This window comes from Colletotrichum lupini, chromosome 4 (genome assembly GCF_023278565.1).
Source record: "Colletotrichum lupini chromosome 4, complete sequence".
In the NCBI taxonomy this organism is placed as follows: Eukaryota; Fungi; Ascomycota; class Sordariomycetes; order Glomerellales; family Glomerellaceae; genus Colletotrichum; species Colletotrichum lupini.
In genome coordinates this window covers 4,290,769-4,318,299 of record NC_064677.1, presented here as the reverse complement: position 1 = coordinate 4,318,299, position 27,531 = coordinate 4,290,769, and the positions used below count along the sequence as shown (strand labels likewise).

The 27,531-nt window shown below is 47.4% G+C and overlaps 9 protein-coding genes across 9 annotated transcripts; 5 read left to right on the top strand and 4 right to left on the bottom strand.

Moving 5' to 3' along the window:
• Nucleotides 1-4,781: 4,781 nt before the first annotated feature.
• CLUP02_08406 (uncharacterized protein) lies at nt 4,782-5,993 on the top strand (the record flags this gene model as incomplete). Its single annotated transcript, XM_049287396.1, has 6 exons — nt 4,782-4,974; nt 5,059-5,078; nt 5,141-5,265; nt 5,327-5,522; nt 5,599-5,905; nt 5,962-5,993. The coding sequence occupies 6 exons, from the start codon at nt 4,782-4,784 to the stop codon at nt 5,991-5,993; spliced, it is 873 nt and encodes a 290-aa protein (XP_049144539.1).
• A 525-nt stretch (nt 5,994-6,518) lies between these two features.
• On the bottom strand, nt 6,519-13,241 carry CLUP02_08405 (GTP cyclohydrolase II; the record flags this gene model as incomplete). The annotated part of the gene is made up of 35 exons (XM_049287395.1): nt 6,519-6,662; nt 6,725-7,226; nt 7,344-7,369; nt 7,454-7,563; nt 7,647-7,765; nt 7,835-7,908; nt 7,960-7,998; nt 8,065-8,242; nt 8,449-8,525; nt 8,826-8,902; nt 8,964-9,409; nt 9,465-9,601; nt 9,673-9,792; nt 9,919-10,024; nt 10,114-10,154; nt 10,229-10,253; nt 10,310-10,372; nt 10,444-10,505; nt 10,612-10,658; nt 10,716-10,801; nt 10,858-11,163; nt 11,258-11,427; nt 11,477-11,559; nt 11,615-11,657; nt 11,709-11,764; nt 11,817-11,856; nt 11,912-11,981; nt 12,039-12,076; nt 12,126-12,169; nt 12,232-12,371; nt 12,420-12,485; nt 12,575-12,582; nt 12,636-12,648; nt 12,715-12,837; nt 12,919-13,241. 35 exons carry the CDS (start codon nt 13,239-13,241, stop codon nt 6,519-6,521), a joined length of 4,002 nt encoding a protein of 1,333 aa, XP_049144538.1.
• A 24-nt stretch (nt 13,242-13,265) lies between these two features.
• On the bottom strand, nt 13,266-13,777 carry CLUP02_08404 (uncharacterized protein; the record flags this gene model as incomplete). The annotated part of the gene is made up of 3 exons (XM_049287394.1): nt 13,266-13,332; nt 13,381-13,534; nt 13,660-13,777. The coding sequence occupies 3 exons, from the start codon at nt 13,775-13,777 to the stop codon at nt 13,266-13,268; spliced, it is 339 nt and encodes a 112-aa protein (XP_049144537.1).
• A 1,637-nt stretch (nt 13,778-15,414) lies between these two features.
• On the top strand, nt 15,415-16,011 carry CLUP02_08403 (uncharacterized protein; the record flags this gene model as incomplete). Its single annotated transcript, XM_049287393.1, has 4 exons — nt 15,415-15,459; nt 15,539-15,626; nt 15,740-15,787; nt 15,860-16,011. 4 exons carry the CDS (start codon nt 15,415-15,417, stop codon nt 16,009-16,011), a joined length of 333 nt encoding a protein of 110 aa, XP_049144536.1.
• Nucleotides 16,012-16,168: 157 nt separating this feature from the next.
• Nucleotides 16,169-17,168, bottom strand: CLUP02_08402 (uracil phosphoribosyltransferase; the record flags this gene model as incomplete). Its single annotated transcript, XM_049287392.1, has 4 exons — nt 16,169-16,220; nt 16,278-16,294; nt 16,357-16,870; nt 17,002-17,168. 4 exons carry the CDS (start codon nt 17,166-17,168, stop codon nt 16,169-16,171), a joined length of 750 nt encoding a protein of 249 aa, XP_049144535.1.
• Nucleotides 17,169-18,901: 1,733 nt separating this feature from the next.
• CLUP02_08401 (uncharacterized protein) lies at nt 18,902-21,765 on the top strand (the record flags this gene model as incomplete). The annotated part of the gene is made up of 5 exons (XM_049287391.1): nt 18,902-20,323; nt 20,405-21,073; nt 21,135-21,322; nt 21,430-21,657; nt 21,720-21,765. 5 exons carry the CDS (start codon nt 18,902-18,904, stop codon nt 21,763-21,765), a joined length of 2,553 nt encoding a protein of 850 aa, XP_049144534.1.
• Nucleotides 21,766-22,787: 1,022 nt separating this feature from the next.
• Nucleotides 22,788-23,667, top strand: CLUP02_08400 (Ras family protein; the record flags this gene model as incomplete). Its single annotated transcript, XM_049287390.1, has 4 exons — nt 22,788-22,839; nt 22,953-23,092; nt 23,237-23,365; nt 23,428-23,667. The coding sequence occupies 4 exons, from the start codon at nt 22,788-22,790 to the stop codon at nt 23,665-23,667; spliced, it is 561 nt and encodes a 186-aa protein (XP_049144533.1).
• Nucleotides 23,668-24,792: 1,125 nt separating this feature from the next.
• CLUP02_08399 (peptidase family C78) lies at nt 24,793-26,490 on the top strand (the record flags this gene model as incomplete). The annotated part of the gene is made up of 8 exons (XM_049287389.1): nt 24,793-24,858; nt 24,910-25,266; nt 25,322-25,412; nt 25,459-25,563; nt 25,617-25,828; nt 25,988-26,126; nt 26,188-26,392; nt 26,442-26,490. The coding sequence occupies 8 exons, from the start codon at nt 24,793-24,795 to the stop codon at nt 26,488-26,490; spliced, it is 1,224 nt and encodes a 407-aa protein (XP_049144532.1).
• A 66-nt stretch (nt 26,491-26,556) lies between these two features.
• Nucleotides 26,557-27,446, bottom strand: CLUP02_08398 (Ham1 family protein; the record flags this gene model as incomplete). The annotated part of the gene is made up of 6 exons (XM_049287388.1): nt 26,557-26,656; nt 26,711-26,744; nt 26,809-26,845; nt 26,900-27,044; nt 27,123-27,196; nt 27,273-27,446. 6 exons carry the CDS (start codon nt 27,444-27,446, stop codon nt 26,557-26,559), a joined length of 564 nt encoding a protein of 187 aa, XP_049144531.1.
• Nucleotides 27,447-27,531: the final 85 nt, after the last annotated feature.

Genomic DNA, 27,531 nt, shown 5'->3' with positions numbered 1-27,531 from the left:
CCCTTACTTTTTTTTAATTTTTTTTTAATAATAACCTCTCTTTAATATTCTTATTTAATATACTCGCTTATACTCTTTTTAAGCTCCTAATTATATTATTAAGTCTAGGCTTATTTATATTTTATTATCTTAAAAAAGTACTAATAAGAGCGACGCTTATTATAATATATTTATTTATTTTTTATAAGTTAATATTATTAATATAATATTTTTTAAGGCGGTTTTTCTATAGCTCGGGGTCGTTTAGTATAATATTTATAAGATCGAACTTTTAATTATTAAAGAAGCCCTAAGTGTTAACGAGCTAGTAGCGTCTTAGTATTTTAATAAAATATACTTAAAATAAATAGTTGAATAATAATAATAATAATAACGGTAAAGGAAGTAGCGTTTTCGATCTTAATAAAGGAAATAAGGTAATAAATATATATATATATATATATATATAATATTAATAATAAGAAGGTCGGTATTATTCTTAATAATAGTAACGAGGGCATTTTTAATATTACTATTATAAGCTATTATACTTAGATAAATAGCTAACTTAGCTAAGTGTGCGGGCTTATAAAGTAGTAGTACTTATTATTACTATTAATAATCCGTAGTTATAAACTTTTTAAAAAAATATTAGCCTATTTAGCCCTTTTTTTAAAAACCTTTACTATAATAGATTCGGGATGCGGCCGGCGATAGGACGCCGATAACTTAGTAACTAGTATATAGATCGTATTATAAAAGAACTTTTTAAGAAGCAGAGCCCTTACGAAGGACTTTATGAGCTTTAGTCTTATAATATACCTATACTTATATTATAGCCTCGCTAGTTAAGTACTTATAGCCTAATCTCTTATATTTACGTCGCTATTAAAGTTTAAAACCTCTATAGTTAAGGGCCGCCTCTAACTATTATAGCCGATTATTATAACTAATTATTACGGCTAACCTCTATTATTAACCTTTTTAACTAGCGCTATTGCGTAAATATATCGTTTAGCTTATTATTAATAAGTAATAAGGTAGCTTATTTATTCCGAATTATTTATTTTTTATTTCTACCTTTACTAGCTACTCGGGCGGTTCTCGATATCCTTTATATAGTATTAATACACGGTATTAGTAAATACTTATACTATCTCGGTAGACAAATTTTTTTTTTTTTAAATTTCCTTTTTCCTTTTTATTTTTCCCTCTTATAAAGTTTATAACTACGGATTATTAACGGATAGTAATATTAAGTACCCGACGCCACTACTTTATAAGCTTACTACGTACCTAGCTAAGTTAGCTACCCTTTTAAGTATAGTAGCTTATAACGGTAGTATCAGAAATACCCTCGTTACCGTTATTAAATAATATTAACCTCACGATATCTACCTTAATATTTTTAATTTTAACTCGTATATATATATATATTCGTTACTTCGTTTCTTTTATTAAGAGTTTTACTAGGGGGGCTATATTAATTAGCTAAGCAGGCTATGTTCTACTTTTCCTAAACTAATCTAACTAATAAGAAGCTAGGGAATATCCCGACCGATTTTTATTATTACTAATTACTTACTTACTTTAACCTCGCCGTTACTACTTATAAAAAGTGAAGCTATTATAACTTTTTAATAAAGGTACTACTAATTTTAACTTAATTACCCCTAAGTAATTAATAAAAGTTAAGATTTATCGAGATCTCTCGATTATTATAATAAAAACTAAAGTAATTTTTGAATTATATAAGTTTATATAAGCTAGTTTTGCGCAACCGCGAGGTTAGTAATAAAAAGCTAGAATTAATTATTTATTATAATTAGTTAAAAAAGTTACGATTATCTTATTAGTTAAGAAAAGTAGGACATAGCCTACCTAGCTAACTAATATAGCCCCCCTAGTAGAACTCTTTATTAAAGTTAAAGACGCTACTTCCCTCGGTTCCTACTTTAAGTATACTTTATTAAAATACCGAGACGTTATTAATAACTCGTCGACCCTTAGGGGTTTTTTAATAATTAAAAGTTCTATTTTATAAGTATTATACTAAACGACCCCGAGCTATAAAGAGACTACTTTAATAAATACTATATTAATAATACTAACTTATAGAAAACGAATAAATATATTATTATAAGCGTCGCCCTTATTAGTACCCTTTTAATATAATAAAATATAAATAAGCCTAAACTTAATAATATAATTAGGAGTTTGAAAAGAGCATAGGTAAGCGTATTAAATAAGAATATTAATAAAGAGAGGTTATTATTAAATAAAATAAAATAAAAAAAGTAAGGCGTAATATTTAGTTATTAAGAAAGTAATTAATATACTATAGCGGCGGGGTTATTAGTATCTTAAGTTTAGTTAATATTGATAGCTACGGCTAGCTATAGTTAGTTATAAAGTTTTATTAAAGTATGTAATAAAGACACTTAACATTAACCCTAATAGACTAGCTTATTTATAAAAGCAAAGATAGCCCTTAATAAAGCGGACCGGACCCCAAAGGGTATTTCAAATTATATAATAGTTTTCGTATTAAAATTATTATATTACGTTAAGCGTATACTTAGGGCATATTACGTATATTATTTATTTTTTATTTCTACTTTTACTAGCTACTCGAGCGATTCTTAATATCGGTTATATAATACTAATATATAGTATTAATAAATACTTATATTATTTTATTAAACTATTTTTTTAGATTTTTTACCTTTTTAACCTTTCCTTTTTATAAAGTTTATAACTACGGATTAACGGCGATATTAAGTACCTAATACTACTACTTTATAAGCCTATACCTACTTAGCTAAGTTTATCACCCTCTAGGTAATAATAGCTTATAATAATATAATATTAGAGATGCCCTCGTTACTATTATTAAGCATAATACCGACCTTACTAATGTCTACTACGCTTTTAACTTCGACTCGCAATTACGTATATTATATAATTAAAAAGTATATTATATTATATAATTTTTTTTAAAAACGTAATCCCGTTAAGGTCGATCTTTTATACCTATAAAGCTATAAAAAAAACCACTATATAAACTTTATAAAAAGGAAAATTCAAAAAGTAAAAAATCTAAAAAAATAGTTTATTAATATAGTAAGAGTATTTATTAATTTGTTTTTTATTTCTACTTTTACTAGCTACTCGGGTAGTTCTTAATATCGATTATATAGTATTAATATATAGTATTAATAAATACTTATACTATCTTAGTAGACTATTTTTTTTAGATTTTTTACCTTTTTAACTTTCCCTCTTATAAAGTTTATAACTACGGATTATTAATAATAATATTACGTACTTAATACTATTACTTTATAAGCCTACGTACTTAGTTAAGTTAGTTCCTTTTCTAAGTAATAATAGCTTATAATAGTAGTATTAGAGATACCCTCGTTACTATTATTAAATAATATCGACCTTATAATATCTACCGTATTTTTAACTTTACTTATATATATATATATATATTCGTTACTTTATTTCCTTTATTAAAATCGAAGACGCTTCCCTTACCGTTACTATTATTATTATTATTACTATTTAATTATTTACTTTAAGTATATTTTATGAAAATACTAAGACGTTATTAATAACTTATTAACCCTTAGGGCTTTTTTAATAATTAGAAGTTATTTAATCTTATAAATATTATACTAAATAACCCCGAGTTATAAAAAGACTACTTTAATAAATACTATATTAATGATATCGACTTATAAAAAATAAATAGATATATTATAATAAGCGTCGCCCTTATTAATACCTTTTTAATATAATAAGTATAAATAAGCCTAGATTTAATAATATAATTAAGAGCTTAAAAAGAGCGTAAGTAAGCGTATTAAATAAGAATATTAAAGAGAGGTTATTATTAAATAAAATTAAAAGAGAAAGTAAGGGGTAATATTTAGCTATTTAAAGAGTAATTAATATATTATAGTAGGATCGTTAGTATTTAGTAATAGTTACGGCTAGTTATAGTTAGTTATAAAGTTTTATTAAAGTACGTAATAAAGATACTTAATATTAACTTTAATAAACTAGCTTACTTATAAAGGCGAAGATAGCCCTTAATAAGGCGGACCGGACCCTAAAGGGGAGTATTTATTAATACTATATATTAATATTATATAATCGATATTAAGAACTGCCCGAGTAGCTAATAAAAGTAAAAATAAAAAAGAAAATAAATATACTTAGTATATATTATATATATTATATAATTAAAAAGTAAATTATATTATATAATTTATTCTAAAGGCATAATCTTATTAAAGTCGTTATTTATATTTTTAAGTTAAAAAAAAAACTATTATATAAATAAATATAAATAAATAATAATAACTGTATAAGAATCATAAATTTATAAAAATCTTTTTTAATATTATAAATAATACTTTTTAATATAAAAAAGAAAAGTAATATTATAATAATAAGTATTAGGGCCTTATAACCCCTATAACTTAGCTTTAAACTATAAAACTAAGTTCTTAATAATTATATAACGCACTAGACCGCTAGGCCTAAAGGGCTAGCTCGCTAGCTTCCACCTATTATTTTACTTTTCCCTCTTTACGTTGAGTTTCTAAGTTTATAGGCCAATATAGTAGTATTTTAACCTGCCCGTAGTCCCTTCCGTGACACCTCTATATATCACTTCTATTCCTTGTCACTGGACCGAGCATCTATCACGACCCACAACGTAGGCGCAAAATCGGAGATATGGCCCATGGCTGTTAGACTTACAGTTATCAAACCCTCAGATTCGGAGCATGATGGCATTCTCCTGGGTCGTCATGCGGCGCAGTCTCAGCATCGGCCTGACTTCACGGCGTACATTTTCCTCGCAAAGAAGGTTGACGTTGTCTTATGACCTGCATGAGCCCAGCAAGCGACCTGTCGGCGGGTCCTCCAACCCCATCATTTTTCTTCACGGTCTCTTCGGATCCAAGAAGAACAACAGGAGTATCAGCAAGCGAGTTCATCTATAACTGCAAGGCTCTGGTACGGCATGCTGACCGCCACGTAGAGTTCTAGCTCGTGACTTAGGTAGACCAGTGTATGCCTTGGTAAGATTCACAGACTGCATCCGCAAGCACTTCGGAAGGGTTTTCACTGAGATTTTGACTAGGATCTACGCAACCATGGCGAATCGCCTCACGCGAAGCAGCACGACTATGTCCATATGGCGGACGACGTTGCTGCATTCATTGACCAGCATGGACTGACGCTGCCCTCAGTCATCGGCCACTCGATGTGAGTCGTATCTGCGAGGGCGTTACGCTGCTGCATGCTGAATGAGATGAACCATTCCTAGGGGAGCCAAGGCTGCCATGACCCTTGCTCTGAAGTCACCCGAACTCGTGCAAGATATCATAGCGGTTGACAATGCGCCTGTCGATGCTGTCTTGGAGAGCTCATTTAGCAAGTACATCCAGGGTTTGAAGAGAATTGAAGCAGCGAACATCACGAAGCAGGCTGAAGCAGACGAAATCCTGAAGGATTACGAGGACGTGAGATTATTCCACTTTACTCTTAGAGGGTTTGCTCGATCAATCTCGATCAATCATGCTCACCATTGTGCTGCAGTCTCTTCCTATTCGCCAGTTTCTTCTGGGTAATTTGTATCGGCCAGAGGCTGGCAAGCCGCAGCAAAAGTTCCGGGTGCCCCTCGACATCATCAGTCGGTCCTTAATCCACATGGGAGATTTCCCATTCAAGGACCCGACGAAGACTCGCTTCGAAAAGCCTGCCCTATTTGTTCGGGGAACCAAAAGCAAGTACGTGCCTGATGACGTCCTGCCGACGGTTGGGCAATTTTTCCCCAAGTTTCGACTAGTAGATCTTGATGCCGGGCACTGGTGCATTTCGGAGAAACCTGAGGAGTTTCGTCAAGGTACACAAGCACTTTATCTTAAAGAAATAGTCACAATACTGATCACTCCTCGGTAGCGGTCGTTGAGTTCCTAAAGAACCAAGACTAAAGGATCCTGGGAAGTAGGCTGCTGTAGTCGTCTCACTCATCCCTCTGCAAACTATTAGACATAATAGGCGAGTGTGGTTAAGGGAATGCATTTTGACTAGGCAAATGTTTCGGGCCACATAGACTTGCTATAGACTCAATCCCACAAGGGACTTTTCGTACGCCACGGCACTGAGGATTGGTCAGGCGGCCCCCGTAGGTCGTGTTCTTTACGAGTGAGGGGATATGAGCCAAGTCGTGATGGCCAGGCCACCAGCGGAGCTTGAGCTGGAGCGCGAGAATCCCGTGAGGGAAGCAGCCTCGCATTTCCCACCTGTGCTAGAAAACTCGTAGCCAGGCTGCATACACACATTGCAGAGTGTCTTTGAAGAATTGACCATTTACCATTTTGAGGTACCCTAGACCCGCAGCCGCCTTATATGCTACGCCATGTGCAACGACCTAAAACAATGCCGGATTTGTTTCCCGGCCGGTAGAGCCAGAGTCCCCTTCTGCCGGAGCATCCATCATGCAGGGCCTGATTCCTTTAAACCTCCTCAAGAACGCGCTCCTTGAACTCCCGCTCAACCTTCTGTCCCTGGTCGTCGGTGCCAGACTCGCCGTGGAGACCCATGAGGGCACCGAGATCGAACTTGGGCTGCTTGAGAAGCTTGACCTTACGGATGTGGACCTGGGATGGTTGTTAGTACCATTTAGTCACTGGGCCAGTGGCACCAGTAAGAAAGTGCTTACGTTCTGCAGGGGGTAGATGCCCTGGGTAGACTTCTCGATCTCACGGCCGATGACCTCGGGGATGAGCTTGGAGGTCAGCTGGGTGAGAGTGCAGGTAGAGGCCTCGCGCTGGATGATCTCAGTCATCTTGCGACGGATGGCACGGATTTGCGAAGAGGCAGCATATGTGGTCTTCTTGATCTGGTTGGGGCGGCGCTTGGTGAAAGCAATGGCGAAGAGGCGGAGGAGGTAGTCGTCGGTGGTCTTGACGGTGACGTTGGCCTCAATGAGAGTCTGCCACTTGCGGACGAGGGAACGGAGCTTGTCGGAGGTGAAGTCGAGGCCGTGGAAGTTGGTCAGGCAGTTCTTGCCCTGGACCTCGTCGACACGGAGCTTAACCTTGCGGAAAGCGTGATCCTCATCCTTCTGGAGATCGGCCAGAGAGACCTCCAGAATGCGGCCCTTCAAGGCGTCGTTGGCGTTCTTGAGACCGGTGGTTCTGTTGACCAGGGTCTTGCCGACACTAAAAGACACGCGCAGTCAGCACCCACCCGATGGCTCAATTCCTTCTCGCGCTCGGCTGTCGACAATGGCTGGATGTCGAATCGTGATCCACGTCGGGTTTGGGCTGAGAACTCACTCGCGAACGTTGAAAGGCGCGGGGGCCTGTGGGAGAGAAGAAAAAAACCAGTCAGCATACTGCAAAAAAATGGCATCGAGACTTATTTCGCACAGCGGCAAAACACATACCTTGATCTGGTACCAGTCCTTGCGGGAGAAGGGGTCCACGGTCTTCTTCTTGAGACCCTTCTTGCCCTTGGACAATCTCTTGTTCCTGCGAGGGAAAAACTGGTTAGCTGCTGTTTACGGCCTGCGCCTGGGCGACGACGATTGCGGTCGGCGGCATATCGTCGTCAATTCGTCCAGAGGTGGTTATTCTCACTTTCCCACAGCCATTTTGGGCGGCTGTTAATTGTCTGGCGGATGAACGTTGAGTAGTTGAAAGGTTTGGAGGGGTGGTGGTTTCGCTGGTGATAAAATTCAAGATGCGAGAATGTGTGGCTCGAAATTCTTAGCGAGTGTGCCCCGTTCGAATTATGTAATCCGGGTTTTTTTTCCAGCATGGTGCACTGTGCATGCCCCTGCCCCGACCACGCCAGGGCAAGCACCTCGTGGACCTCGTCAGCGAGAAGCACAGTAATCAGCTATCGAATCCATATTTAGCACTGTATATCACGTGATGTGCACTTTTTCACAATTCTTTGGCGCTGAAGCCAGCCCCAAGAGTTCCACTTCTGAGACGTCAGTGTCTCTGCAACTTTTCATCCAGTGCCTCCAATTGGTTGACTTTTCAAGGCCACCTTGGCCAGTGACATGTCATCACAATACTCCGGCCCCCTAGTCAAGATGGAAGGCCTTACAGGTACAAACTGTTGGAACTTTGCCCCGCCTTTGGGGCAAGGTGAGGTGGGTGTGATGCCCTGTGCCTCCACATTGTGGTGATCGGTGAACGGGTCTCCCGCCTTACCGAGATTTACACTCATTCAGGTCTGTCCGTGAACAAGCATGACAATACGAGGCTGGCAGTGTATCTTTACTTTACGCATACATTCTTACCACCCGTGTAAACCTATGTACACTCTTATTTTTTGCGTCCGGTTTGTGACATACGTACGGGCATCACACCTAGAACCGCCTCGGAAAGCTGGATATCCTACAAAATCCCACAACGCCATTGAACGAACAACGCGGCTTTCGCGTCTCTCAGAGTAAAGATGCGTAACTCCTCAAACGATTCCGACCCAAAATCAACGCCCTGGCGCTAGAACGAACCATATTTGAGTCTCATCAACGTCGATGCTTTCAGATCGACCATTCCGTACCGTTGTCCGGGCTATTTCTTATTTCTTCGCGCCGTCTCTCCTCCTCTCGTTCTTGCTTCCTCCTTGCTCGAATACCAGCTGGGAGCAGAACGTCTCTAGGCCGGTGTCTCTTGTTTTTTCGCCTTGTTCTGTATTCACGTAGAACGCTTATTGTGTGCTGAAACTCCCAGTAACAGCATTGGACCCCCTCAGGGAAGTCCCTTCATGTCGACTGATCACGACAATTCTCCGTTTCATACGTCCTCTTCCTTGTCATCACTGCGCCGTTCTCCATCCCACGCATCAAAGTTTGGAAAGCTGAAATAGCCGTTCGAGTCTGGCCACACTGGTATCAGTAATTTGATCGTCGGATGCTGGTATCGTGGCAGTCTACGAACAAGATAGGTGTTCTCGATGGCCCTGGACTCGATTTGTAGTTGGAATGGTCATGTCTTCGGCGCTGAGCGACGCCATATGGGGAGCGGCCACCGACGTCGGTGAGTATTCGGGAGCATGACCCGAACATACGGCAACGCGGCTGAGGAGTTCGGTGGCCCTTTGAGACGATTGCGGGCTCGAAATGGCGCCACGGCTGGCATTGGATGTCGTTGTGATGGTAGGTTCCGTCGCGCTGGCTCGTAGGAGCCTTGGTCGACGTCGACGGTCCGGCCGAGGTGATGCCTCTCTCCTCCGCACACCGTCCGTGTCCCGAAGGTCCCGGGAAACGGTCGCCATCGCGTTGAACAAATATCCTGGCACAAGTCTGGGTGAGACCGATAATGGCACGGCGGCGATCGAATTTGCAAGAATGCAACAGCTCTGGGATGGTAAGGAACCATGATTGCTATGTTGCGCCCCTCATCAAGTGGGCGTCGTGCGCGTTAACAACAAGCCATCACCTCCGGCTACTCGGCGGGAATGTCGGTTCCTTGGGGACGGGCGAGCCCGGTCGACGGTTTTCCGCTGACAGTACCAGCGTCCCATCATTGGACCACATGGCCGGTGCCTGATGGGGAACCGGCTCCCAACTATGTGTCTGGTGTTGTATGGGTCGGTGAGCGTCTGTTTGGGCACTTATACGCAAAGGCCATGCATGGCCGGCGTCACGCCTGCAGCCATTGTGGGGTTGCCAACCGCTTCGTTGACCATTTCCCATGAGGTCCCGCTCAGTCGAACCCAATCAAGACCGCCCATGGCTATGACATTTCCAGACCGGTCAAGGACATGCTACACTGCTCGAGCCGTTGTACTCCGTACCTCATACTGTACAACTGTAAGTTAACATGTAAGTAGTCACGGTAGTATATCCGTACACCAAAGGATTCTGCATCGGAATACCCCCGGTCAGCCCACAGACAAGGTCGGTCCTATCCATACCCCAGCCTGGTTTCTTCGCAGCCGAGTGGTGCGACCATCACGGCCGATCGTCGCCTCTGGACACTGGTAGACTCTCGCGGCTCTGTGTAATCATTACATATGTTGCAGCTGGTTCGGTTACCCTTGCATTATTGCTAGACAAGTCAATTCAACGCAGGCAAGCTATCTCACTGGGCGCGGGGTTGGTTTCTGACCACAAGCGTCGCATCTGTCTAGATACATGCAGTTTGGCTTCAAATATTACCAGCTGGCCAAAGTGCCATCCATCCGGATTTCCACTCCTCACCTGGCTCCCATCTACCGGTCCAAGACTGGCATGCGGTAGGCACACCACACATGGATTATACTGCATGTTCTATCAAGCCACTGCTGTCGGCAATGGTGCAGGTGTTCCATGCAGAGGCCAACACTGCACCGACTTGTATAGGAGCTTCATCGGTTCTCACCGATGCCTTTTCATCCATCATTTGGGCCAAGTATCACAACCACGTGCGTGATCACCTGAAGTTGGCGATGCTGCCTTTACTTGCCCCTCCTACTAGCGAATGCCATCTCTGCAGGAGCTAATGGTCGAGACTGTGAAGTAAGGAAGGATTTGGTCAGTGATACACGATGCCTGCAACGCGGGGAAAGCAGGTAGACTTACTCTTCCCACATCCTGCCCTGCACAGCTCTTAACTCTTCTTCGGTCATGCGCTTTCCGGCGGTGAAGTATCCTATAGCAACTCATCAGTCACTGACAGCGGGCCACGCTCCCCTTCTCACTTGCATACCTGCAGTAATCTTTGCATCAATCTCGACGCGAGAATCTGCGGGAATCCACTCCTCGGGGAGCTCGACACGCTCGTGAATGGGAATTCTAGAGAAATTGTCAGCAAGATCTGAAATACTGACACGTAAAAAAATCGCCATTACCCTTGTCCTACAATGGCATCATGTTTCATGCTGTTGTGGTTCACGTTAGCGTCATGGTATCTCGGATGGGGAGGAGCTACTGACTTGCTCATGCTCAGCATTCTGTCGATCTTGCGGATTCCGAGCCAGTGCAGGATATCGGGCATGAGAGCCTGGAATCGCATATCCTTCACTCCAGCAATGTTCTCTGTCCTCTTAAAGTAGTCCGATGCTCGGTCTTCTCCGCGCTTACGAGCGTTGTACACGACTTCGTGGTCAGTTAGCAGCCTATCATGAAACGTGCAGCCTCGGTCGCCCGCGTGTAGTCTTCACATGAGCAAGGCTCTGATGCCAAACAAGCAAGAGAGTACGTACGATACTATATAACTGTCATCAACTCATGCACAATCAATCTTGGAACTCGGCATTGCTCACCTTGGTCACTTCACCGAGGGCTCTGCCCTCTTTTCGGAAGTAAATAACGACACCACTCCCGCCATTCTGCGCCTCCTTGACTGCCTCTTCGATGCCGAATATGAGATAAGGGCGACATGTGCAGATATCGGATCCAAAAACGTCGCTACCATTGCACTACGTTACGGTTAATTGCAAAACTACCCGTAGCAGTGAGACGACAAACCTCATCGTGGATTCGCAATGCCAGTCGTACTGACTCGTCGGACATTTTGGCCGGGTCGCCGAAACAGTATACTGTCAGACCACCTACATGATACACATTGTCAGTTCATCCTCTTGCTCGAAGCCTGGGTGCTATTACCTATGGGGGGCAGAAACACTTTAATATCGTTGCGGGTAATCAACTATGACAAATGGTCAGCGTGTGTGTCTATGAGGTAACAGGGGCCATCTACCTCGGGGTAGCTGCCACCAGTGTGTTCGAAAAGAGACCTTCGCAAGGCCCCCTCATCTGTTTGCAATTAGCTGCTGATAGATTCCCAGATGGTTGTAGCCTGACGAACCGATGCCGAATCTTTCAGCTACGCCGGGGAGATACCAAACCTGTGCGAAGAGCGTCAGCAAACAATCTGAATCAGTAGCTGGGAAGCTGACATACCGGCTCGACGGCGAACTTGGTTACGGCCAGCTCTCCAAGCTCGTTCAAGCAGACTTTGCCGTCAGGAACACTAGCCAGTCAGCCCCTACAACGACGCTCACCGTCTCCTGGTCATGGCTTCACTCACAGTCTTCCACTCTTGACACTCTCCTCCAGCTCGGGAAGCTAAACATTGTCAGGGGACGTAATATCACTCCAGTAGGCGCAACGGTACCTTCATATGTGCCTTAGTGATGGCGATGGTTGGGCGAATGTCGACTATGGCGATTCAGTCCAAGATCTCATGCTGTAAAAGGTGCAGGCTTAATGTATCTACTCACCGTTGTGCTTCTCGATAGTGTCCTTGAAGAGCCAGGGAGACAGATGGCCCCAGGGATCCATGGCGACGATCTTCTTGGGATCTCCCCATTGAGGGAAGGGGCCAATCTTAGCAGCCGGCTCCGTGTTGGTGAAGTCGGGTCTAGAATCAATGAGTCCACATACTGGTTTTGGCGACAAAACGGCTCACCTATGCTCGAGATTAAGTTGCTTGCTGGCAACAGCCAGGGCATAGTAGATGGAGTAAGAACCACCGCTGCGAGTCCACTGTCAGCTATTCTGTTCCGCAACAATTCATATTCTTCCCTTTGAGATGGCCAAAAGAGTATTCCATGAATGGGTCACTCACTGGGCTGTAAACACTGTCAGTTCAAGACAACTTAGTAGACAGGTAAAGGTATGTTACTGACCTCCGACAGCTTGAGAATAGACAAAAGTGTCAGCTAATATTGCTTGTTACGCGTAAGTAAGGGGGCCGGGCCTACGGACCGTTACGTCTTCCAATAGTGGTAGATGAACGAGAAACAACAACTGGCCCACGACGATGGGGGTCCGATTCGCCCCAATTCATGGGGAGAGGGTTGATGCCGATCTGCTTTGGATAAGTCCTATAATGAGAGCATCGGTCAGAGAAAGATCTGCCATGGTGACAGGCGGCAAGCGGTGCACAATAGGAGCTGGAAACGTACGTTAGGATGATGCGGGAAGTGAGGCCGGATCGCTGGCTGGGTGACGAGGGCAAAGCTGGGGCCTGCAAGGTCAAATCGGACGAAGAGCTCTTGGCAGATTCACCAACGGCATCGGAAGGCTCGGGGGTTCGAGATCTTTCAGGGATCTCGCTGAGGGATGGATTCGGATCGAGTGTGGCTGCATCAGAACCAACAGGCAGCTGTTGGTATCGTTGGTTCAGCAAGTCGACAGCAGCCACAAGGTCAGACTGAGTCTGCTGGATGGATTTCAAGGAGTTTATGACTTCGGCCAAAGAGCCATCGTCAACGGTAGGGTGGCTCATGACGATCAATTTCTAGTTGTCACACTACAACGGCAGAAGACACAAAGAGAGAAGTCTTGTGAGAAGGTCGCCCGCGTCTTTCAAAAATGCGCTGTGTTGGAGTGTGAGAGACCGTAGACAAATTGCTGGGATGCTTCACGAGGGAAGATTGAGCAGGAGGGACGGGGATTCTGACCGGAGACTAGGTGAAAGTAGGAGGAGAAGGAGGAGGAAGAGGAAGAGGAGGAAGAGGAAGAGGAAGAGGAAGAGGAAGAGGAGGAGAGGATGAAGAGACGGGAGACGTGGAAAGGAAGCTGGACGAAATGAAGTTTAATAGGAGGCGAGTCCAAGTAAGACAGAGCTAGAGTATACTGTGGAAGGTAAGGAGCACATGGGGACAGCTATCTCTTGACCCCATCGGAAGGCGCCGCGCGTGAACATTGAGCTGGCCGGACGGGGAGGGGCAAGTACCCACTACCGTGCCCGACTCTTCTTATCCGTGGGTAGCAGGTGATGCGGTACATGGGCTTTCGAGTCTCACGGACGTCCAGTCCCATCTACCTTAGTTCGGGCTGGGGATGGGGGTTGGGGTGCTTACCTTCCTTACCTTAAGGCACCTACCTGGAGGAAAGGGTAGGCATGCGGGCACCTGCACCCTCCCCCGCCAACCGACCTTACAGGATACGCTTACATAACACATCCTGAGCGAGGAGCAACCTAAGTACAAGGCATAGAAGCAGACTCGTGCATGACATACAGTGCAATGTTGGGTACTGAGTAGTTGTCCAGCTTACCTTACCTCAAAGTGAAGACGTGGAGTTCTGCTACGTAGTAGGTAAAGCAGGTAGGTAAGGTAGACTCTACCTAGGTACCTTATGCTCAGCGTTGCTACCTTAGTGATAAGCATCATTGCTTGTGGGGAGGTCTACGATAAGGTATGTAAAGACTGGGTGTGTGTGGACCTATGGTGATGCGGCGGCGGCGCCCACCTGAGTTCTCGGGTTGCGGGGCCGTCCGCGACCTTCCCAAACACCCAGGGCAGACAAGGACTCGGTGGAGGAGGAAGACAGCTTGATGCGGCTTCGAGCGCCAAAGATAAGGCGACCGAAGGACCTAGCGGTATTGATACCTTACCTTACCTTAACATCCATCAGGAAAGCACAAAGGCGTCTGAGGTGAGCAGTTACTCAAGATCCTCGGAGAGGGCATTGTCATAAGACAGGTACGATTGAAGGCAATGAATGCATGAGGTAAGGTTTAGCAGGCTTTACCTTAAGTGACACCCTTCCGCAACCCCTCACTCGCCAGGGTATCTAGATCGAAGATGCCTGGTGTCTTACGTGCCTTACGTCTTAACAATAACAATGGCTTGTTGTGTAGCTCAGAACACAACATGTAGGATGCAATGCGTGAGGTGTAGGTATGTCTGAATCTGATAATTGTGCAGGTGACATATGGGACGGCTATGAGCCGCTCTAGCTTGTGCATCAAGTGCCGGACTCCGATATCGTTCCTCTGATCCTATGGAAGGTAGGTACGGGGTACGGTAGATGGGCAATATACGGATAGTACCTATATACCTTACCTTCCATTACTTTACCTCAAGGTTAGAGCGGGGTGGGATGTGCCATGCTTTCCACCTAGGTTAGGTATCTTATCGATTACGCGCTTAGGTACTTACCTACCTTGAGGTGCGTGCAGAGCACCTAGGTACCTTACCTGTCACCCCGCTGCCAGCCTCCGATAGATAAGGTACATATTGAAAGGTAAGGTAGGTAAGGCAGCCAAGCAAGTAAGGTACCTTCTGCTCCAGTAGAGCTTTCTGGTCCACCGTGACTGCGGCACCAGTGCACCTTGCGCCCACGCCGCCTCGGCCAAGGGCTGTCCACCCGCAAAATACATGTCGCCGTCGCGCATTCCACCGTCGCATCCGTTGCGCATTCCACCGTCGCATCCGTTGCATGTGCTGGAATTTTAGCCTCATTCACCACCCGCCGCTGAGCCATCTCTCAAACGCCTATCTTATTGCTTTTCTTCCACGTCTGTTCCAGCCTGTGACGTACCCTGCGCTTGCAATCGCACACGAACGCGGACAACAACGAACTGCGCAACCTGCTATTCTCCGACACACCCTCTCGCTCCCTTCTATATTCTACGCGCCGGTCGCGCATATCATTCATCGTCACTCAGCATCATGGGGAAGCGCAAAAGTTCGAGCAAACCTCAAGGCCCGAAAAAGGTTCGTTTGCTTCCTCCGCTTGAGGGCTGGTGCAGGTTGCTTGTATGCTGGCGACGCAGTTATTGACGCCAACTCACAGAGAGAGGTTCTTCCCTCCAAGTTCACGTGCCTCTTCTGCAACCACGAAGACTCCGTCGCTGTAAAGCTGGATAAGAAAGCGGGTGTTGGTTCGTTGGACTGCAGAGTATGCGGTCAGATGTTCCAGTGTAGTATCAATTGTGAGGCTCTATTCTTGCAACTGCTTTCGTCTCCCCCTTCCCAACTGCTAAACCCCTGTTAGACCTTTCGGCCGCCGTGGACGTTTATGGAGAGTGGGTGGACGCTGCAGGTAAGTACATGTTTAATACCTTAATCGCTGTTGCAATCGCCTTGAGAACATGCATTTGACACATGTCCGCAGATGCTGTTGCCAAGGAAGCAGGACCCGTCGGCGGAAGCAATCACAAGACCTCGAGCGCTCGGCGCCCCCCCACGAGCCGGCCAGTAGACGATGACGACGACGATAGGAGATACGGGGGTGAGGGTATCGACATGGATGATGATGAATACTAGATGAACTAGCAACCTCTTGAACGTACACGAGGAGGTGCATTGTCAATGAATGCAGCCTAAGGTCTGCAACACACGGGGACAAGGACAGTAGTGCAGAAGAAACCCAAGCCGGAGACCAATGCCATATAAAGTTGGCTTTCAGGATATACAGCCACACTCAAACAGTGTAGAACCTGTCCCCAAAATCGCCGAGGCCGGGGATGATGTAGCTATCACAGCCCATTAGTATGACAGAGGCTTCTTGGCATCGCAGGATGCGAACTTACTTCTTTTCGTCCAGACCCTAGAGCAAAACAATTATTAGACTGTGTGATCCGAGGTGAGCTGGGGCCGGCTTGTACATACCTGGTCGACAAATGCCGTGACAACTCTCAATTTGGGGAACTTTGCGGTAAAGTTCTGGATACCCTCAGGGCTCGCAATGAGGTTCAGGAACAGAATGCGGTCCTCGGGAACACCACGAGCCTTGAGGACCTGGACTGCCATGATGGCGGAACCACCAGTGGCAAACATGGGATCCAAAAGAAGAACCCAGCGCTGGGCGATATCCTCTGGCAGCTTGTCATAGAATAGCTTCGGCTGAGCAGTCTCCTCATCGCGCTGGATCAAAATCTTGCCGATTCTGACAGAGCGGCAGCAGTCGCGTAAACCTTGCTCCATGGCCTCGCCGGCACGCATGATGGATACGCCGCAGATCTTGCCTTGGAACATAAGCCCAGAGTAAGTCCGACCAATGGGTGTTGTCACGTCATGCTCAACGGTAGGCAAATGGTTCAGACCTTCCTCCACGAGCAGGCGAATGATGCGGTTGGAGTAGAAAATGAAGTCACCGCGCTCCGTGTTCTTGTCTCGAATGATGCTGCCGGAGATCAGTAAGCCCAAGGTACCACTCAAAGAGGTGTTTCTTTAGTCACGTCTCTGCGTAGGGCCGGTGCCTCATTATATTCTACTGGGTGTTACGAGGGGTAGGATGAACACTAGGAAGCTTACGTGAGAAGGGCGATAAGTTGAGGCGTTTGGGACAAGACAACAACGTTGTCTAACTTGATTTCAGTCGAGACAGTGGCCGTGGGCTTCTGACTTTCTGAACGATACAACGGACCGACACACTGAGTAGGTCCGCTGCCGCTGGCGGACTTTGAATCTTGAGTTGCCATTTCTGAAGAAAAGTGACTGCGGTATTTGACCAAGATTTACTTGAGCGAAAGGCTGGCGATAGGATGGTAAGGAGGAATGCAAGTGAGGTACCGGTACCGGACGAAGTGGGAGGGGTTCGCAATGGATTTTGTCCAAGGATGGCTTGGCTGGGATCTTGAGAGTAGAAGGAGAAGGTAGGTAAGACGGGCTCTGGGGTTTGGAAAATCCAGAAACTACCTTAAGGTAGGAAGATGAAAATAGGGCAGCGGGCCAGGAAAGCCTCCAATGGATCGATATAAAGTACCTTTTGGCCAGGTCTTCGCGGGAAGCCACAAGGGTTTAAGGGGGTGAACGAAACGAGTGTGCCAGGAGACACAATGGAGCTCGCCGTTCCCCGTTGCTCAAATCAGATACCTACCTACCTTAAGGTAAGTCAGGGTAGATTGCCTAGGTATACCTCGTGTCGAGGAAGGTAACGAAGCGAAGTGGCCCTATGAGAAAACAAAAGCGTCACAACTTGTGGGTAAGGTAGGTGATAATAGGCGGGTAACCATAAACGTGGGAAATACCGATTTGGCCAGTAACCATACTTTTGCGTTAAGGTATGTGTCGAGGCACTTCAAGGCACTGGAGCTGATGCTCATAGGCATCGGGCTCACAATACTTAACCAGCGATAAGGGTCGTGCGGGGCTGGTTTGTGATGTGAGGGGTCATAACTGATCCAATTCATTCGCACATGCAATGCCTTACCCCCTTACTTGCAGAGCCCTGGCACGCCTGGGTTGACGGAGTCTCACCCCACCAACCTACCAACAAGCATGGGACACTATTTAGGTACCTAGGCAATAGGTAAATAGGTAGGTACCGAAGGCGAATCAGCCACCTGCCGCAAGCAGACATCTATCCCACAAGACAATAAGCGTATCTACTCGATAACCGGGGGGTGCACATCTTCCATTGGGATGACCAGGCAGGCAGGGCCAGGTATCCTGTGGTGCTTTCCAATTGGTACTGGTAACTCAAGGCAGGTACCTACCCTACGTCCGGTCATGACAAAAAAGACCCGTCCGGCGGGAGCGACGCTGGGCGGCGCGGCAGCCACAGCACGGCAGGAAACTTGTGCCCGGGCGGAGGACAAACAGACTCAATACCCGCATCCGTCCTTACTATTGGACCTGAGGTAAGGTAATGTGCGATGCGCCATACCTTGCCGTGCTTGCCACGCTTCTCTTTCTTCTCTCCATTATCCAGCTGCCAGTAAACGACTTCAAGCGCTGTTCCGCCTGAATGAATTAAACCATTCATCAAAACCTCTCATGTTTGGGATTCGACTTTGACGGGTGCCTCTTCTCCTGTGAATGTGTGAGGTTGTCTTGCAAAGTCCCCCGGTCTCTACTCTTTCCATCCTCCGCAATGCCTGCCGGCTGTCACCTTGACTAAGGCCAGGCAGGGCAGAGTCGCAAGCCAGCAGGACGTGCCTCGCCGCGAACCTGCGCGCCTCACCTCACTCAGCTATAGCCCTTCTCGATCCCCTTAGAACAATAACCACCCACGCTATTCTTGACCAGCGCCGCCTGCGTCGCTGTCTCCGTCCAAGTAATCACTGGACTCATCGTTCCGCCCATCGTCCGCCATACCGAATTCTCCCGTCGTTGTCAGTAATCACCGCGTATCGCCAATAACCATCTTTCACTTCATTGGAAACCTGCACCGTGGCTATCAGAAGCCTGTCTGCGTTGGCCACGACACAACATGGCTACCAGGGACGGGCCGAGCGTCCCGCGCAAAAAGTCAACAACTTACGGCAAGACATCGCGAAAACGACCTATTCATGCGTTTCTCGACCTGTCAAATGCTTCGCGACGCGCCGGCAATGCTACACAATCAACCGAGGCCTCTTCAGCGCCTGCCGACCAGCTCTACGATCTTTACGACCCACCATCCGATGACCCTTTGCGCCTTGCACTTTCTCGGCAAGTTGTGCCACCTGTTGACGCGCCCGTAATCCAGCCGGATGGTTCAAACAAAACGAAGAAGAGGAAGGTGGCTGTTGCGCCTATGGCCAAAGCTGATCGCAAGGTCGAAATCAAACCACCTGTCATCGCTCCGCCAGCGGGATTACCCTCTCACACCCGCCGAGCGAAATCGCCCTTCAACACAAGCGCATCCAGTTCTTTTTGCGCCGTCAAACAGGACCCTCTGCCGCAAGGGCTCGATAGACCCAAGATACTGACGCAAGCCGAACCACGCAGGAGCGCTCCTCGTGCTCAAGCCGAGGTTGACGTTCCTCGCAGGACCGAGTCCAACTTGCATACACGACAGGCATTCTCACAATCTTCTGAAGCGCGGGTAGTGGGAAAGCCAAGCTCCACCATTACGAGACCACAAGTGACGAAGCCGAAAATGCTATCTAAGCCGAAGCGTATCCGTCTCATCGATCAGTTGGCGGCGCAAACCGAAGACAGCTCGGACTCGGACTCCGAAATATCAGATTCATCGCAGCACTCTAGGACGGGAACGACCGATGCTTCTCCTTTCACTCCGGTGAAGCCTATTGACATGACGCCGAAACCATCGATGCGGCCCAAGGTGCTCTCGAGCACTAGAAAGCTGAGATCGACGTACGGAGAGCAGCGGACGCTGAAGACAGATGAGTCAGGGGGAGACAGCCTAGGCAGCCAAATCGGAGTTGACGGCACCCAGCATGATCTGAGTCCGCCCCCAACCATGTCGAAGCTTGCGTCCTTTGCGTTTGAAGAAGAAGAGATCGAGGAAGACGACTCTGCTAGAGGCGGTGGCATCATTGATATCCACGCGCTCAGGCAAGCCGGTGCCAATCACCGTTTTGCAGACAGCATGGCCGATTTGCTTGACAGAGTCGGCACGCCCCAGCCGCCCAGATCACAGACAGCGCGCTCGAGGCGCAACGCTCTATTGGAGCTGGCGAGTAAGCTGCGGGACAAGACGTTTGTCCGTCAATTTCGCGACCAGGGTGCGAAGGACGCCTTATTTCACGCTCTCGGACAGGAAGAGGACTTCGTCAGCGGCTTCGTCCTCCTGTCTGTTGTTCTGGTTCTATTCACATCGTATTCGGTGCCTCATCTCGTACCTCAGCTACAGAGCGAAGGTATTGCGCAACTGGCTTCGACAATGTTCAACATCGACGAAGACATAGTCAGTATTGCAGCGCAAAGGAAATCTAACTTATCTAGGAACGCACAGTCATCCCTTTCTGCATTGAAATCTACGATACAGCACCTGGATCTATGGAGGGGCTCTCCGCCCACCGTGCTGTCGCCCAGGACGGTTGCTTTGAAAGCCATATCCGTACTCTGCAAGGACGGTGACAGTACAGCGACACGTCACATCCTCTCTAGCTTGACAGATCAGTTATTTGGGTTCGCCGAGACAGGCTGGCAACATTGTAGAGCTCATGGGATGGAGGGAACAGACGCCGGCCTAGCGCTTTCGCTCCTCGAAGGCTACTCGATTGCAGCAATGGAATCCGACGCCGGCCCTCGATGGACAAAGCGATATCTTCCCATCTTCGCAGATGTTCTCACAACAGCCATGGCTCGACCTCTGCAAGAATTCGGCGATTTCGAGTCGACAGCATTGAAATTGGCACTGAACACAACGAATAACAACCCCGTTGCTGCAAGCGCCTTTAGTAGAGGAGATCTTTTCCGCGAGCTAACAGAGGCCAGCGTTGCGGGATTTGAGCTCCTGGAGCAGTCTGTCCACAAAGGGGCCTTTTCCAAGGATGTCTACGAGACACTCATGCTGCTACTAGGCGTCATGATCAATACATCCGAGCACTCTCCGTCAGCCCGGCACTCTGTGGATGCGTGGCAAGGGCAGGACGGCTCAACCTTGGACAGGCTGATAGAAGTCTACCTGGACAATCGCGATTCGGCTGGTACAGTGAGTTTCCAGGGGTCAGGGCGAACTGCACAGATATGGCTAGGCTAATATGGTTGTATAGGCTGATTCAGTCGAGAAGACCTCGGTTGCCGTAGCTCACGGTTACTTGGCGATACTGTTAGGCTACTTGTCGTTGGGTAGCCAAGTACGCCGGCGGCTGGAGGAAAAGAGTCATGGAAGAGGCACCAAGTACTTGCTCGATTCCATTCAGGAGTTTATGGCTTTGCACCAAAAGTTGGACACGGATGAGTTGACGACGAGCTTGCAAAACCTCGTTAACGAGCTGAGGCAGAGGCATAAGGCCTCTAGTCGGTAGCGAGTTACAATCAGCACTTACTGGGGGATGATACACTTAGGTGCAAGGAAGTGGCTACAAAGTCAAAACAGGTAGCATTCTCAGCCACGCTTGCCGCCATTACCAGCAAAGTCTTTCAAGAAGAGACGGTGGCAATCCGGCTTGGGGAGTCTAAAGAGCACTCTTTGACAGACTGGCGCGGCGGTGAAGACCGGTGGATAGGCAGGCAACCAGGTGTCCTAGCAGCATGGTTTGCGAGGAACCAGACGCTTCCGTTGCCCCTTGTTGGGTACTTTAGAAGAATTCTCATCATATAACCTTCGATTGGATGATGGAAATGACTGAGTCTAGCTGGATCCAGCTCATCTTACCACAAATCATTGCTCAAATTTTCTAAAAACAGGGTCTGAATTCAATTCCTATTAGAACCCTTCCGTTGTAAGGCAGCCCCCATACCGGAGATAGCCATGACGCAACTCACTGATACATATCTAGTAGGCTATAGGCGTTAAAAGATAGGGTACGGATATCTGATGTCTTCGGCCGTGGAATTCTCCAGGTTGAGAAGGTTTTTGCAGCACAACCTTCGGGGGAAGGTGTTGAGGTAGTCCAAATCTATACACGCTGTGGTGAGGGATATTGGAGGCATCTTTCTTACCTTGTACAAGAAGAAACAAATACAAGCGAGGGGCGGCCAATTTATAAAAATGGCAATCTACAGTAACCCGGACTATACGGTCTTGCATACCTAAGCGACGATATCGCAGTGGGGATTCTTCTCTGGGCTGGCTTCGTGAGTTCTTTACCTTTTTCATCAAGGTAAGCAGGCCCCTTAGCCTTAGCATGGGTCCACTGCCAAGTCCAGGCCAGAGCTGGTAAGTGACCTGAGCACGGAGCAATGTGTCAGTACTAGCCTGTAGTAGCAGAAGCCCGCCTCTCCTAAGACATGTGCATGTGCCTGCGTTGTATCCCGCTCTCTGCTGCTGGGTTCCATACTTGCATGCGCCATGCCGCCGCTCCATTCCCCCCTCCATCAATCTCTCCATCAACATCCATTAGTACCGCCGCTTTTTGCTACACCTTCACGCTGCAACATCAATCCTGTGCTTTCGACTGCTCTATCCTTCCTACCTGCTTCGACAACAACTTTCTCCTCGCTCCTCATCTCATGCAGCCATTCACTGCCTAAGGCAATACCAGTCTTCGATAAATAAAGGGCAGCATCTTACGTGCCCGCATTACACAGCAGAGGCACTACAGCAACAGTCAAGTCTCTACTACGACACTACCTCCTTTCAGCGTTCTCCCTACGAACTTCTTGAATCCAGCATTAGTGCGGGCATTTCCCTCCCCAGCACAGGGCTCTAGCGACAATCCCTTCCTTTCGTTCGCCCCGTCTCCTACTCATCAGTCATATAAATGCCGGCGCCAAAGAACAGAAAGGTGGCCATCGTTGGCAGTCGTTCCGTCGGTCCGTTCTCTCCCCCATGACAGACTGGCCAGACTATCCCCGTCTGCATTAATTATGGCACATGTCTCGTTTTGGAAAGCAGCATCCATAGACTAACATACTCACTTCACAAGGCAAATCATCGTTGGCGGTCCAATTCGTAGACGGCCACTTCGTTGATAGTTATTACCCTACCATCGAGAACACCTTCAGCAAAACAATTCGCTATAAGGGACAAGAATTTGCGACAGAAATTGTCGATACTGCAGGACAGGTACGTCATCCCTTAATTGTCGCTTTAAGTGACCAGTAGACGAAACGACGGGTTGCACTCAGCAGAACAAGTTGGAAGCGCCATGCAGGGTTTCAGGAACGCGGGAAAGGACAAGTGCCTCGACTGACGGACAGAAAATTGTAGGATGAATACAGTATTTTGAACTCGAAACATTTCATTGGCATCCACGGCTACATGCTAGTGTACTCGGTGTCGTCTCTACCGTCTTTTGAGATGGTGCAAGTAATCCGCGAGAAGATTCTGAATCACTTGGTACTTACACCCTATTGCGGATTGAGCAAGCAAGAGCGACGTACTGACTGGAACTATAAAAGGGTACTGAATCAGTCCCTATAGTCATCGTCGGTAACAAGAGCGATCTCCGTCCCGAGCAACGACAAGTCAGCGCAGAGGAAGGCAAGAGAGTAGCAGAGAAGATTCAATGCGGTTGGACGGAGGCCAGCGCACGATACAACGAGAATGTCGGGAAGGCCTTTGATATCTTGATTGCCGAGATTGAGAAGGCCCAAAATCCGGGCGAGACTGCAGAGGGAGGCAAATGCATTCTTATGTAGGAGTTTATAGAGACCACCAGATCAACTACACTTATACGCAGACCCAAATCAGCCTTAGAAGGGCACCCGACCCGACTGGTGCTGACATTCTGGGATGGTGAATGGGTAGCTACTGGAGAATTGGTACAGAGGTGTCTGGTTCGAGTGGCGGTTTTTGAGGTTGCTAAGAGTGCGCAAAGACATTGAATCACGCCGGTGAAGTACTTGGGTATGTAATGCTCTCCGAAGGACGGCTGATGGTCATTCAATAAGGCACCTCTTAGCAACCTGCTTTCTCGGGTGCTACGGGTACTATGCGGGTGTTCGAGTCGAAGTACAGGGGGGAGCCAACAGAGAAGTATCCGTATGGAAAAGGATCAGGACAATATACTTACTTGCGATAATGATGGTAATAATCACTTACGAAGTACTAATCATACCTCACTTGACATATTTACTACCTGATGTGACACTGGCAGCTTGGGTGGGAGGATGGAGCCTACCTTGTTTTATGCACCTTATTCTTCCTATAATTCAGGCGCCGACTGTGCCTTGACCATTTGCTGGTTGGGCGCGCAATTTGGACCTGTGGACCCCCCGATCTTACATCAGCTAGGTAGGAAATCAACTCGTGGAGTCCCGTCCGGTCTGGTCGCTCTCGCTGCCTCTGGAACTGTCTAATGCGACATGCTATTACTACTAATTCCTCCCATGCCTCATATACCTATCCTCTAACAGCCTTGTCTGCCCGTCGGCTTTATGAGAATATTGAAAGCAGCAAAGCCAGGAACCTTTTTTCTCTCGCAGTACATACATTGATAAGCACCTCCCACTTGGGCCCCTCGGAGAACCCTGCACTAGGAATCTACCATCTTTGTGCCCTCATTCGTGCAGCATCTCAAGTCAAGCGTCGAACACTAGGTATACAACAATGCGTTGAGGCAAACAAGCTTTCACTGGATCCTCTTAGTTGATCAATCAAAGTGCTCATTCACCGGAATAGCAAGCGTTCGTATGTGTTGCATCGCACTGGCCTTTGTATTGCCGTCATTCCACTTGTCTCATTCCAACTTCATCTCATACAGCTCGCCTCCGACTCCATAGGATATCCACCTGGCTAGCCTGGCCCAGCTGAGGTCTGTTACCATGGAGCAAAACATGATCTGTCCCTTTTGTGCGAAGGCTGGTGGAGGAGAGCTCGAGATATTGCTAGTAAGTGTGGTTCTATTCAAATGTCTCTACAGTCTACTGACTACACACCAGCACATGGAGACTTTCCACCCCGAAGAAGACAATTCTCACTCTTTCGCACCCGCAACTGGGACGCCGCGAGAGCAGTATGCCGACTGTCCAATCGAGGGATGCAGTGAAAGCATTCCTTTGGCAGAAATCGACTATCACATGGACCTTCACCTAGAAGAGGACCGCCAAGTTGCTGAGAACCCTAATTCCCAAGCCGTCATCCAATCTCGGCGACCCAATACTTCAACTGTCGCCGCCGCCTCTAGTAGCCACCGCGAATCCGCTGCCGAAGGTCAGAATGCGAACGTTGAGCAATGGGGAAAACTGCTGTCGCTCGCAGCAAAGTCGAAAGGCAAGGATGGAGAGAAACGACTCGGAGTACAGAAATTCCTCCTGGTTTGTTTGGCACAGAATTCCGACTGATCCTCCTTAGAAAGCAGAGTTGGGGAAATATGCGCATGAACAGCAGATGCCAGACTGGCTCGTGTCTCTTCTTCATAAAGGCGGCGAAGTCAAGAGCGACGGTGAGTGCCCTGCCGCGGCGTGGTCGGGCGACACTGACGCAGGTAGGGGTGATTTCTGTTCTCGAGCAGCTCTTGAGCCAGAGCAAGTCCACTGAATATGCCTACTTGTGCGACCCGGCCGTGCAGCATGTATCAAAGCTCAAGAAAGAAGGTATCGTAGTCGCCAAAACTCATTGGTAAAAGCTGATGCTCAATCACATCTAGGAGGGTTTTGCGGCTATCGCAATATTCAAATGATGATTTCTTACATCATTGGCGCCAATGCCCCTGGCGTGGATCGTTTTCAGGGCCGACTGCCTACTATATTCGAGATCCAGGAACTCATCGAGAGAGCCTGGGACCTCGGTATCAATTCCCAGGGGCGAGTTGAAACCGGTGGCATCATGGGGACTCGCAAGTATATTGGTACTCCAGAGGTAAGACGGGGACCAACCGGCAATATCATTGAACTTTTGGCCTAACTTCTGGGGCTCCTAGGCCCAAGCACTCTTCGTTGGCCTTCAAATTCCGTGGGTGTATTTGTATTGAAACCCATGTAAGAAAATGGCTAACGTTGAGGCAGATGCACTGCTCAGGGGTTCAGAGACCAGGAACAAGGAAAGTCTGAGGCCAAGCTGATGATGGCCGTCGAGCAGTACTTCAAGCAGGGAGCGCATCGCCAAGGCTCAAAAGTAACCTGCACGTCACTTCCGCCTATATACTTTCAGCATGCCGGTAAGTCATTGTTCTCGTCACGCGAAAGAAGACAGTCTGCTAAGAGGAATATCACGTCTAGGCCATTCATTGACAATCGTTGGCTTCGAGAAACAAAAGCATGGCACTGCTAATCTGCTCGTCTTTGACCCCGTATTTCGCGATCCACCCGCGCTTGCCCGGCTTATTGGCCAAACTTTTAAGCATAAATCAGCAGATGAATCTCTCAAGCTATATCGCCGGGGCGCCAAGTACCTTCGACGATACCGCGAGTTCGAAATCCTGAGGTAGGTCCGAGCACAGAGATCCTCCTGGACCGGGCTGACCATATCACAGACTTGATAGCCGAATCGCTGTGACCTCGACAGCGCACAGTAGCTCTTGAATTGAGAATCGGTTCAAGAGCTATCAAGTCGATCTGGCCCGACCGTGTGCGTCTCATCTATGGCGGTCACTCGGTTCGCTGTTGAGCGAACCAGTCCTGCAACTTCGCGAGAGCAAGACCGCGGTGAGAGATCTTATTTTTGGCCGCCTTGTCCATCTCGGCGTAGCTTGATGACTCATTAGCGAGGCAAATATCTGCCAACACTCGATGATAGACTTACGTCTGGCCATTGTACTCGAAAATAGCATCCCACCCTTGATGTGGTTAGCAACAACACACTAGAAAGATTACACAACGGTGTGCCAAAGTCCTGCTTACCAAAGTCAACTGGGCCTCGAGGCGGCACGATCTTGCCCTAGTTAAAACGTTGGCAAAGGTTCAGGAACGAATCACAATGTTTGTTGCTTACTCTAGTCCGTCCCTGGAAGAGGAGAGGTTCGCTTCCAGGACCGGGCGAGTAGGCAAACGTGCACACGGCATCGGCGGATTTATCCTCATAGGCTACTAGTAGATTGTTTAGGCCTTGGTGGCCGATGGATTCCATGAACCATTTTCTGGGTGAGAACGGTTAGTCATCGAAGACAGTGCGAGGCGGGTAGACAGGAATGCGTGTCGGCCCCAACATAACCTACATATAAGGGCCTGGGAGATCACCGAGAGCCTTAAAGCAGAGGCAAGTGTCTTCAACCAGGACAGGCCCTTGGATCTAGAAGATGATCAAACGGAACGAATTAACATGCCAAGGATTACACTCTTGGTATTTCTGAAATACCGCTACTCACAGTCTCGGCAGCCTTGCGACATTTGGCTAGGGTGACTTCCTCAACTGTGCCTTGAACTTCCTCGAGGTCAACAGCGTGGCTTTGTACCGTGATTGCTGGTTCCAGGATGGCCTTGACCTCCCGCAACTTGTTGGCATTGCCAGTGATGAATTTGACTGTCGGTGGGGTGGCCATGATGAAGAGATGGGAAAGGCTAAAGATCCGGTCCAGTGAAGAAGTGCTGTTGGGAGAGTAGGCTATGTGCGAGGTGTTCCACAAT